The sequence below is a fragment of the Scardinius erythrophthalmus genome, assembly GCF_964197995.2.
Source record: "Scardinius erythrophthalmus genome assembly, chromosome: 7".
In the NCBI taxonomy this organism is placed as follows: Eukaryota; Metazoa; Chordata; class Actinopteri; order Cypriniformes; family Leuciscidae; genus Scardinius; species Scardinius erythrophthalmus.
In genome coordinates, this window is record NC_138227.1 from 13792531 (window position 1) to 13805846 (window position 13316).

Below are 13316 nucleotides of genomic sequence, written 5' to 3' on the forward strand. Positions count from 1 at the left end.
GCCACTCTGGACTTGTCAAAAGCTGTCTGAGCTGTGACCCTTGACGTCATGAGCAGGGACTTGAAAGGCAAATGGCCGGAAGGCAGTCAGGCCGCTGGAACGTGTCACTGGATGTACCTGGTTTCTTAGACTGTGAAGACGGTGTTGGATGCATCTTGGCATCCCTGCTGAACCCATCCAGATTTCCTTTGATGGCCTCTAAGGCATCGTCACGACTCTTCTCCCCAGTCTGTACAAAAATAGAAGTTTGGAGGAGTTGATTTGCAAGAAAAAGTATATAGCAAGACAGACAGTGATACAGCAGTAATTATAACTCATTATTTTGATTAACTTCTCCTGCAGCTATATTGTCTATCATATACCTTATTTGGATGGCAATTTATGATTGGAATATAAAGTGGACAATAATCATGATTAGGTTAAATCAGTGGTTCTCAAACTGGGGTGCGCAGACAGAAGGGGGTACGCGGAAAAAATGATGAGTTTTGCCATTCATTTAATTCTACCCCAACTAAAAAATAACATTAAAACTGAGCATGTATTTCTAGCAAGTAAAATGACGTAAATACATGACATCCGATCAAATTACCTCATCTTTTGCAGTCAAAACTGACTGCCCTCACACAAGCAGCCTGTATATGATAGGTTGCGTGCAGATTGCTGCCTTGGCAAATCGCGCAATACTGCTGTTCGAGCTTACTAGCTTACTAGCACTTACTAGCACGAAGAACAAATACAGACACAGAGTGTGCATAGAGATAGATTTAAGATTCAAACTCTCTTCGATACAAAAATATACCCTGTATGAGTTCCTGTTTGTTCACATATATATGAATATCCACACGATTGCAAATGTGGCATACTGGCATTGATTTTATACATTTCAACAAACGAAGGGTATTAATATTAAGTGATGTTCATTTTAAACAGTATTTTTTTGCAACAAAATATTAGCTCCAACGAAAGCCACAGCAGTGATTGTGAACGAATCCTGAGATTCAATGATTCAATGTATAATTACAGCCACTTGCTTCGTTACTGAACGAATGAATGACTCAATGACTCACTCATAAAGACAGTGACTTGCCGCCACCTACTGGCGGTTTTAATTTCATATTTAAAAGCATCAATTCATTTTTACCATCATTGCATATTACTCTACATTTTACTCTATTACTCTAATAGTCACAACAACAGGCCTAATATTTAGAAAGTAAATATGATTATTTGTTTATGTCATGTTGACTTGCTCACTTTGGGTTTGACGCTGCTCAGTAGACGCAGTTTCTGTTTCTGCTCCTCAAACTGTCTTCTCTTTCGATCCTCCTCCAGCATCCGCTGCTGCTGCTCCAGACGTTTTCTATGGACACACACTAATCAGAGACGAGTTCTGGCATGCAAACAACTTTCCGGCAGCGGGAATATGTAAAGCCTTACTGATGCTCCTCCGCCATCTGCTTCTGGATGTCCACAGGGAACTGTGGCCCCGGGCCCCTCATGCCCATGAACTGAGGCTGACCCATGAACTGCATCCCGGGAGTCTGCATGCCCATTGCCATCCCGCCCTAGAAACACGGGAGAAAGATATTTAGGACATCTAACGATTCTGGAGTCCACATTTGTTATCGTTAATGCATGTCTTAGACATTTCAAAAGTCCGTCAGAAACAGAACAGACCTGTATTGGCATGGCACCAGGCATCTGTGCTCCAAAATTCATTCCCATCATGCCTTGCATGTTGGGCTGCATGACCTGGACCATGGGGAAGCCCTGCTGCTGTTGCTGCTGCATGGGCATCATTCCTGCCATTAAATAACAGTTTAAAAATGTCAATTTTTATGACAAATGTAAAACCATTCAAAAAAATGTATTTAAATGTTATAAAAGATGTTGTATTGGAGAAACGTATCCAATACAAAATGACCTAATGTGGAAAGATGCAAAATACAGGCAAAATGTCAGCAGCTTACCTTGCGGTGGTCCAATACCCCCTCCTACAGGGTACATAAAACTAAAACAGAAAAGACAGGCACATTCAATATTGTAGTCATTTACCAGGCTGCCCATTTCAAACCCCTGAAGCTCATTTCAGTGTCAAGCTAATGTCTTTACTCTATCGCCCTCCACATTCAAGAGACGACTAAAGGCAACCAATCAATCATTCAACTGAGAAAACATTTATGAAAACAGCCGAAGTCCATTATTCTGGAAGGTTCTTCATGTTATTGCCCCACAGAGGAAATCAAAATCATTCCAGTATTGGCCCTTCATTACATTGTTTTCACAGCTAAGAAACATTACAATAAAGCAGAAATAGATTCATTTTCTTTATGGAATGAAAGCATAAATTAGCATTTTGCAAATATTGTTATGATCAGAGGAAGATCCTACAACAGTAAATGTAAAAACAATCATGGCTCATCTTTAATAAAAATTTGTGGTACTAGCTAAAGACTTTGCACCTGCCAAAATTTTCACGAACAGACATCTTGGCAGCCAAGCATATGCGGCTGAAAAAGCACACACACACAAAAATAATAATAATATTTGGGGTCTTAATTGTAAAAGTAACTCATTGAGAGTTAGCCTGGTTTTGTTTGCTTTTGTAATAGTCTGCAATGTGGGCTAACACTCCACTGAGGCTCTCTGGCACAAAGCGGTCTGTCTGTGTGTGTTGCATCTGTTTGCCTGCAGGCTCACAGCTTTACAGCGCTCAAAGAGACTGCGATACAACAGAGGGAGGAGAAAAAAATAAAACACTGGATTAAGGCAGATTAACATTCAAAGAGAGATCTGCTGTGACATCAGGGTGGGGAGATCACATTTATCCACCATTTTAAACTGTTACTGCCAACATCCATCCATCCATGAGCAAACACGGTTATAGCCACAAAACCTGAGATTGAGCTTTTCTGACAGGATTTTTGTCTTTGAGAAACAGGTAAACAGCAGCTTTGATACAGCATATTAATGGCTGTCTAACACGTTATGCAGAGCCATTCACCTAATAATAGTCTACACAAGATTTTCTCTCTTAAGTCTAACAATATTGAGCAGAGTTAAGATAAACTGGTATAAGCACAATAGAAATAAAACAATTAATAAGGAATACATTTGCAAACCAATATAAAATCAACACAATCAAGTAGCATTTAAACGTATTTAAACAGTCATGAACCATTTTTAGTTCAAAGATTTGAATGCTTGAAAAGGCTATTAGCTCTTTCTAAAATCCAATGACACACTGAAGAGCCGCTTTTCCCAATGGACTTCCACCAAATATCCCATCTCATGCTATATAGCAAAATGTCTATCATAATAAACTAGGAAATCTTTGATTCTTCAATTCATAAATGAGTTTCTTTGTTTTTGCTAACAAAACAATCGTCTCTCTATCAAAGCTTTCAAATCTCATATTTCTTAATAAGTAGTCAATACATTAGCATTAATTTTATATAATTATTTGCTGACAAAAGCTTTAAAATTTGACATTCTTGTAAAAATTTGTAAATTATTGAATAGGCATTAAAAAAGTATTTTTTCAATAAGTCAATAATTGTTTGTTTGTTTTATTATACATAATTAACCCCAAGCCTGCATTCTGTGTGCTTCTACTGCAAGGGAAACAAGAAGCATTAACATTCTGCAAAATATCTTCTGTCGGAATATCAACGACAAAGGTGAAGTTTTCCTTGCCATTTTGTTTTTTCCACAAAGTTTTCCTACGATAAAAAATAAATAAATGTGACAAATCATAAACCACTGCATTAACCAGTAACACTCAATACTGACACTTTTAAAGTGTCATGAAAGTGTTCATGAGAAGTGTCCAGTGAGCTCGGAAATGAAATGTCAGGGGAGTTAAAGGGTTAGTTCACCCAAAAATGAAACTTCGGCCATCAATTATTCACCCGTTCCAAACCCGTAAGACTTTCATTCATCTTCGAAACACACATCTTATGGAAATCACAAGTCTTATGGGTTTGGAACAACATGAGGGTGAATATAATCAAAGATGATATTTTCATTTTTTAGGTGAACTATCCCTATAATGCTCTATTGAGTTTGAAAATAACACACTTCCGACTCTAAACCTGACTGATAGTGGAAACAAAAGCAAACGCGAGATAAAAACATAGGCTATCTTACAATATGGCATTTCAATCCAATTTTCCAACCAAACAATACTTTAAATGGGATATAAACTTCAGAAATGTCCCTAAATCCTTTTTAAAGGTTGTCACAGATGATCAGCTCTTGCTTTCCGAATGGATACGGAAATTTGAGAGCTGTCAAACGCCTCAAACTCCTTTGTGTTGGGTCTGTGAGGCTGGGCACTGGGCCGGCAGACTTATTTATTTAGTCACTGACTTTCACACAGAATAACAGATTGCATCTATGACATTGCTGTCTTCAGTCTTTTTTCTGAACTCTCAGACCTGATAAGCATCTTTTAAGGTGTTGGCAGCAAAAATACAATTACACCTGTTCTAATAAGCTCCGTATGCCCTCCACTGCAGCTGTCTGAGAGCCTCGGCCATTTGGAAGATGCCCATCACAGCTTCAGCCACTTCATGGAGCTGCTGCTGCTTCTGCAAACTACTAAATCCTAAATCCTATTAAATCAACCAAAAAGTGCATCATAATATAACTCTTGCATTGTTTACTTCTTTATAGAAGGTAAACAGCATTTAATTTGCATTACAAAGTCGTTGACATCACATTAGCCTGTTCCTCATCTTAAAGAAGTGGCAAAACACATGACAAAGTCCTTCCCTGTAAATTCGGAGTGTACTTGTGCTGCTGAACTTTTATTATATTGCCAAATAAAGCAGCTCTATATAGAACCCTGTGGTTATTTAGTTTCACGGCAGGTATCAGTATTACCTGATGCTGCTCCGTTTGAAACTAGACATTCATTATTCAAGCAGTTCATCAGAGACTAAAGCCCTTTAGATAAATAAAACATGAAGTTGGACTTTCCATCCATTCTGACAGCTATGTGTTCCACTTTCTAAAAACTTTGGCACTTTTTTAAGTGCCTTACTGGCCCGATATCAATATTTGTAAGCTCAATGACACCCACGAGGGCGATATGTTGATCCAGTCAACTATACGCAACATGAAAAGCAGCAACTATGAATATTTATGGGAGCTGTCAAGTCACCAGATCCACGTCACAGACCTGATGTCTCATCTCCAAACATCCATCATGCTGGTCAGGGTGGCTCTGGTCTGGTGACTGGTCTACCAATTCCTTTAAAGGGATAGGCTAGTTCACTTTGAAATTAAATTTTGGTATGTTTTAGCTTAACTCAAGGGCATCCAAGATGTAGGTGTCTTTTTTTCCGCAGTAGTTTCAATTGTGATATTTTTAGGTCAAACCGTTCTTGTCTGCCAGTCATAAAATGCAGGTCTATGGTCACTGTCTCAAAGAGCATACACAGAGAAGTCCAAATTAAACAATTCCCCATCGTCCAAATTAAACAATTCCCCATCGTCCAAATTAAACAATTCCCCATCGTACACATTGATGGCCTAAGACACGAAACGAGCGGTTTGTGTGAGAAAACGAACAGTATTTATATCGTTAATAGGCTACCTCTTGTAACACAGCCACGTCCAAGTGATCTGAGGGCGAACTTCAAACTTCAGATGCATTTGCACATGGGCGAACATTCAAATATAAGATTTGTAGGCCTGTATCAACATTTTGTATACTCAAAATTATATTTTTGGAATCTTGGATTAATTGAAATGTAAAATCAATAAAGAAATCATATATTTGGTCAGAATGGACACTTCGAATAGAATATTTGGGCATATTAAATTCAAAAACAAACATACACAACGCAAACAGTGTAAAAAATACGAAAAAATGACTCTTATGAGCCAAAATCTCTGAAAATACTCTCAGAATTTGTAGTTACCAGACTGAGAAAGTCTTACGAATGCTTTAATGAATTAACTCACTGAATCAACATTTGACTCACTTACTGAACAGCAGTTTAGCATTTAGGAGTGGTTACCCTTACTGTTGTTCACAAATTTTCACAGGCGAAATTATTAGTTATTTGAATAAGAATCCACACAATCTGAAAAATGTCCACAATCACTTTGTAAATAAAAACTACGCACCTATGGACTGAATACGTAATACACCTGTCACATGACGTTACCGCTTTCACAAACTCACGTTTCTGTAGTTTACACAGAGACAATAACAATATCGTTTTCAAAAACTTGCACTTCCCATTTTCAAAAGTTTGTGTTTTCAGGCCCTCAAAAATGCTGTAAAAATGTAAATGAATGGCACAAAAAAAAGGTGTTTCGTTTTTAGTTGAAACCGGTGTCATGTAAACGGCCCCTGGTTATGTCCTTCTCGAAAATTAGGGGGTCTCTTGCACGACACTGTTTAAAACTTTTTATGAATTTTGATAACAGGATTCAAAATGCACGTTTTTGAAAAAGATATGGTTATTGTCTCCGTGTAAACTACAAAAACGTTCATTTGTGAAAACAGTGACGTCATCCACATGCGTATTACGTGTTCAGGCTATAGTGTAGTTTCTTCTATTCAAAGTGACATCGCATAAGAATACAAGCATTGCATAATACAGAGATTTTAATCGTTTTCAGTACACTGTTGTCATTTTGTACCCTAGTGTACTCAAGGTTCATGAACCAGTATCATTACTGACTTATTGTCCATATGACAACGCGAAGTTAACGTAAAATTACAATGTATAAAAAATATAAATACATTTATGTGTATGTTTTAATACTTGTATTATCTATACATGCACAGCGAAGGTGGACAGTGCTGCAAAACATTTCAGTATCTAAGAACAATTCTGTAGGAAACACTGCGATCGTATAAAATTTTAGGACGCCATCAACGAACAAACCTATGAACACCAACTATGCTGTCTAGGTAGGCAGTTCACTAGGTTTTGAGACACGGCCAGTAAATATCCATTTCTGGGTGTTAGTCAGTCTGCTGACAAGCGGTTTGATAACGTTTGGACATCAATATCGTTATGTATCCAGGTGTATGGCAAAGAAGAAGAAACGATTATGAATGTGACGGATGATCACTCTGATGCAGTATGACAAGCGTCACATCACCATCACAGCTGACCAGACTCAGCCATTATCACCGCAGACGCTACGCTAAATAAAGGGAAACTGCGGGATCAACGGATGAATTTTCTAACAGACACGTGAATTAACACATACTGGCTTTAGAAAGCGTATACGTGTCATGCGAGATAAATAACACAATAAATAACAAAGCGTTAAAGTATGAAATTCTGTACCTGCCGCCTCCCCCTGTTCCGGGCCGAAGCGCCATCTTAAACAGCTCAATGAAATGACGTCATCGCTGAGAACAGACATGCGCCACTTCCGGGGTCACACCACCAGTTGCGTCACCTCATCTGATGCATTTATTTTCAATACTTTTTATATGCTTATTTGCAACGTTTTACGTTTCATTTTTCAATTTGAAAATGATTTATTATATAATATAATAATAAACTTTAGTCCGTTTTATATGTAAACTTTTATTTGTAAATTTAAGTTATGTTATTGTGTGTATTTTTTACACGTTATTATCATTTGTAAATAGTACAGTTTTTGCTCATCATGGTCTACCACCTGTGCTTTTTGCAGTACCTATAATTGCACAGGCGATGGCGCCATTGTAGTATTTGTCCCAGATATCGTAAATGGGCTCTGGATTGTCCCAGGGGGCGCTAAACGTCACTTTGGCCTCCAGGAACAAGGGTTAAAAAATAGGGGCTAAAAAATTTTTTCTTTCTTCTTCTTCTACTTTCTACTTCATTTTCTAATTAGGGCCCAAGCCCTGAAAGGGCGGAGGCCCTATTGTTTTCGTAAGGATTATTAGGGCCCAAGCCCTGAAAGGGCGAAGGCCCTATTGTTTCCGTAAGGATTTTTTTTTTTTTCTTCATTATTTTTTTTTTTGCCTTTTTGACACTTTTGGGGCCCTTAACATGCTCAAAAACTCTTGAAATTTTGCACACACGTCAGAACCCGCGGCCATCAGGGCCGGGCTGAAGCTGGTACCGGTGCGTGGCAGGGGGGCTCGACGGCGCCCCCTGGAATGGGGTCCGAAAACTTGGTCCATAAATCAAACACGCTTGCATGTAATAATATGAAACTCAGTACACATATAGATCTCATCGGGCCGAACAACTTTCGTGCTCTAAGTTTTACAAAAGCCCAACAGGAAGTCGGTTATTATACGTTGTTTGGAAAACGCATACAATGGAATGTGAAATACTCCTCCTAGGGATTTCATCCGATCGCCACCAAACTCGGTGAGAATAAAGTCAAGACATTGAGGATGAATTCTTGCGAACGGATTTTTGATATCTCGAACGGTTTGGCATTGGCGAGGAAACGAATTTATGGCGAATAATGGGACACAGGAAGTGTGTTATAACTTCTGCATACATTAACTGATCTTGATGAAACTTCAGCAGTGTGTTCGTTGTAAGAGGCCGATCACATGGATGTGACTATTGTGAGTCAAAGTTATAGCGCCACCAACTGGCAGCAGGAAGTGTGTCACTTTCAAAATGCTTTGAAGTCACCCTCTTAATTTTACCCGATTTGCTTCAAACTTTATGTGTATAATGTAAACACAGGGCAGATGTAGACCTGTGAAAGGATTATTGATATCTTCGATACTGTTGCCGTGGCAACGCATCAAGTTTTAATATTCTTTTCGGATGCGTTTGAGACTCTTAACATGCTTGAAATTGGATGAAACTCGACAGACACATAACACTTATTAGCCAGTAGACATGTGAAAAGTTTCAGAAACGGGCGTGGCAGGGGGGCTCAACAGCGCCCTCTTGAACAGGGTCTGAAAACTTGGTCCATATATCAAACACGCTTGCATGAAATAATATGAAACTCGGTACACATATAGATTTCGTCGGGCCGAACAACTTTCCCTCTGACAAGTTTCACGCCAGCCCAACAGGAAGTCAGCTATTATGGGTTGTTTGGAAAACGCTTGCTGTGGAATGTGATGTACTCCTCCTAGAGAATTCATTCAATCACCTCCAAACTCAGTCAGCATGAAGTAAAGACATTGAGGATGCTAAATTGCGGACGGATTTTTGATATCTTGAACGGTTTGGCCGTGGTGAGGAAACGAATTTATGGCGAGAAAAGAGAGACACGAAGTGTTATAACTTCTGCATACATCAACTGATCTTGATGAAACTTCAGCAGTGTGTTTGTGGTAAGAGGCTGATCAGATGGATGTGACTATTGTGAGTCAAAGTTATAGCGCCACCAACTGGCAGCAGGAAGTGTGTCACTTTCAACATGCTTTTGACAAAAGTGGGGGGGTTAGTTTTAAATACAGTAAAAAAAAAAAATTTTTTTATATTGTTCTCATCAAGCCGGACAACTTTCTAATTTACATTCATTAGCTCAGAGCAAAAGGAAGTCAGATATTTTGGTCTGAATGTGGATTTTTTTGCAAAATCAGCCTATGAATTTTTAGCCACTCCTCTTAAACTATTTATTTTATTCCCACCAAACTTTTTCAACATGATGAAAATACATTAAATATGCTAAATTGTGAACGGATAATAAATATCTCAAACGGTTTTGCATTGGCGAGGGATTAAAGTAATGTCCAAAAAGGAAAAACTAAAAGCCTCAAATTTTCTAAAAATGTAATTATATACCATTTATTTCTATATAAAAGTATACAAACATCACAACTAAACATTTTATTCTTTTTTTTTTCAATTTAAGAATGAATTTTAAGTTTAAAAACTGCCAGAATGGTTGTTTAGTCTAAACAATACATAAATAAAGTCAAACATAGTGCTATACTGCCCTCTTGTGTTCAAAATCAGGTAGGCCTATTATATATATAAATATACTAGGTATGTGACGGTGAGAATATTTTACCACCGGTTAACTGACGTGTGACACCGCTGGGGGCTTTTTAATCGCTAACTTAAAAACTAAAGTAAAATATGTTCGTCCGCACTGACATTTATATTGGTTGAGCGAGCGTTTCAAATGAATTCCTATGGAAGTAGGAATTAACTGAAAAACGTTCACTCTGTTCTGCTCGTTCCTCGCCGTGGACGTGCACCGTTATGAATGCCTGTGCAGCCATGAGCATTTTAGTTTCATTTTAAAATTAGCGCCTTTCGGGGGGTGGATTGCTTGAAATTATTTTACAAAAGCACAATTTTGTGTTTTATTGCAACTGTACACAAATATAAGTTAACACTTTGCAGTTTGAATGTCGTCCTGTATAATGATGGAGTATGTTTTTATGTGTCTACTGTTCAATCGCGCCCACGCCACACACACACACACACACGGTTTACTATCTTTGTGGGTACTCTCCATGGACTTAATGGTTTTTATACTGTACAAACTGTATATTCTATCTCCTCACACTAACCCTACCCCTAAACCTACCTATCCCATAAAACTTTCTGCATTTTTACATTTCCAAAAAAACTCATTCTGTATGATTTATAATCTTGTTTACCCATGGGGACCTCTATTTAGGTCCCCACTGTGACACGAGTCTCCATGAGTCTGTGTGCATTCAGGTTAAAGTCCCCACCGGGATAGAAAAACATGAACACACACACACACACACACACACACACACTCCAGCATTACAATCTTGACATCGCAGCCTGTTCATTATAGCCTTAATAAAATATAATAATAAAATAGTCAACCTAACATATAAAAATTACACTGCTCTAAATAGTCAGTAGTACAATTCGTACATTCACAGTAAGCACCGCTCGCTCCACTGTGATGTTTCCAAGCAAATTTTTGCGCATGTGAAGAGGATGATTTTTTCCATCAATATTGGAACACGAGTGAAGAACAAAGCCTATAATAAAGAATAGTTTAGCATCCAAATACATCGCAAATGTTGAAACATTTTGATTCTGATGAGAGGGTTACGTGAGCCCAACACTGCTTACTTTCATTTTTACTTTTACATTAAATTTAAAGGATTTGTTGTGGAATATTTTGAGTGTATCATAAAATCTGAATAAAAAAATAATAATAATAATAATAAAAAAAAAAATGAATGAATGAATGAATGAATAAATAAATAAATATATATATGTATGTGTATATATATATATATATATATAGCTGCGAGCAGCGATAAAGGGCCAAAGCCGGCGGCACCGCCACCCTAAAGGCACCGGGGTTGCGGTGCCACCGGCTTGGGCCCGTAATCGCTGCTCGCAGCTATATATTTTTTTTTTTTTCTTCATTATTTTTTTTTTTGCCTTTTTGCCACTTTTGGGGCCCTTAACATGCTCAAAAACTCTTGAAATTTTGCACACACGTCAGAACCCGCGGCCATCAGGGCCGGGCTGAAGCTGGTACCGGGGCGTGGCAGGGGGGCTCGACAGCGCCCCCTGGAATGGGGTCCGAAAACTTGGTCCATAAATCAAACACGCTTGCATGTAATAATATGAAACTCAGTACACATATAGATCTCATCGGGCCGAACAACTTTCGTGCTCTAAGTTTTACAAAAGCCCAACAGGAAGTCGGTTATTATACGTTGTTTGGAAAACGCATACAATGGAATGTGAAATACTCCTCCTAGGGATTTCATCCGATCGCCACCAAACTCGGTGAGAATAAAGTCAAGACATTGAGGATGAATTCTTGCGAATGGATTTTTGATATCTCAAACGGTTTGGCCGTGGCGAGGAAACAAATTTATGGCGAATAATGGGACACAGGAAGTGTGTTATAACTTCTGCATACATTAACTGATCTTGATGAAACTTCAGCAGTGTGTTTGTTGTAAGAGGCCGATCACATGGATGTGACTATTGTGAGTCAAAGTTATAGCGCCACCAACTGGCAGCAGGAAGTGTGTCACTTTCAAAATTCTTTGAATTCACCCTCTTAATTTTACCCGATTTGCTTCAAACTTTATGTGTATAATGTAGACACACGGCAGATGTAGACCTGTGAAAGGATTATTGATATCTTAGATACTGTTGCCGTGGCAACGCATCAAACTTTAATATTCTTTTCGGATGCGTTTGAGACTCTTAGCATGCTTGAAATTGGATGAAACTCGACAGATACATCACATTTATTAGCCAGTAGACATGTGAAAAGTTTCAGAAACGGGCATGGCAGGGGGGCTCAACAGCGCCCCCTTGAACGGGGTCTGAAAACTTGGTCCATATATCAAACACGCTTGCATGAATTAATATGAAACTCGGTACACATATAGATCTCATCGGGCCGAACAACTTTCCCTCTGTCAAGTTTCACGCCAGCCCAACAGGAAGTCGGCTATTATGGGTTGTTTGGAAAACGCTTGCTGTGGAATGTGAACTACTCCTCCTAGAAAATTCATCCCATCCCCACCAAACTCGGTGTGCATGAAGTCAAGACATTGAGGATGCTAAATTGCGGACGGATTTTTGATATCTCAAACGGTTTGGCCGTGGCAAGGAAACGAATTTATGGCGAATAAGGGACACAGGAAGTGTGTTATAACTTCAGCATACATTATCTGATCTTGATGAAACTTCAGCAGTGTGTTCGTTGTAAGAGGCCGAACACAAGGATGTGACTATTGTGAGTCAAAGTTATAGCGCCACCAACTGGCAGCAGGAAGTGTGTCACTTTCAAAATGCTTTGAAATCACCCTCTTATTTTTACCCGATTTGCTTCAAACTTTATGTGTATAATGTAAACACACGGCAGATGTAGACCTGTGAAAGGATTTTTGATATCTTTAATACTGTTGTCGTGGCAACGCATCAAACTTTAATATTGTTTTTTGATGCTTTTGAGACTCTTAACATACTTGAAATTGAATGAAACTCGACAGACACATCACACTTATTAGCCCGTAGACTTGTGCAAAGTTTCAGAAACGGGCGTGGTGAGGGGCTCAGTAGCGCCACCTTTAGTCATAAATGGGGGGGGTTAGTTTTATCAACAGCAACAAAACTTGGTATGTGTATTGTTCTCATCAAGACGGACAACTTTCTAATTTACATTAACGATCTCTGACCAACAGGAAAAGAGATATTTTGGTTTGAATGTGGATTTTCTGAAGAATTTTCTCTCCCTCTCTCTGTGTCTCTGTGTGTGTGAGGGGAGGGGGGGATTTGACTATTGCTTTTATATTGTTAATCAAGGTTTCAGGGGCTTTTGGGGTCCTTAACGTGCTCAAAAACTCTTGAAACTTTACACACAGGTCAGAACCCACGGCCATCAGTGCCGGGCTGAAGCTG

The 13316-nt window shown here is 38.7% G+C and overlaps 1 protein-coding gene across 4 annotated transcripts in view; it reads right to left on the reverse strand.

Moving 5' to 3' along the window:
* Positions 1–7377, reverse strand: part of synrg (synergin, gamma) — a 53726-nt gene extending 46349 nt beyond the window's left edge. The window contains exons 1-6 of one of the 4 annotated variants that reach the window (XM_081371484.1): positions 7320–7377; positions 1971–2011; positions 1678–1802; positions 1438–1565; positions 1255–1360; positions 118–229 (exon numbers count right to left, since the gene is read on the reverse strand). In XM_081371484.1, coding sequence (XP_081227610.1) covers positions 118–229; positions 1255–1360; positions 1438–1565; positions 1678–1802; positions 1971–2011; positions 7320–7354 — 547 coding nt within the window. In that variant the 5' untranslated portion in view covers positions 7355–7377. The remainder of the gene's footprint in view (positions 1–117; positions 230–1254; positions 1361–1437; positions 1566–1677; positions 1803–1970; positions 2012–7319) is intronic. The other 3 variants (XM_081371483.1, XM_081371482.1, XM_081371481.1) reach the window with 3 other exon arrangements.
* Between the last annotated feature and the right edge of the window lie 5939 nt (positions 7378–13316).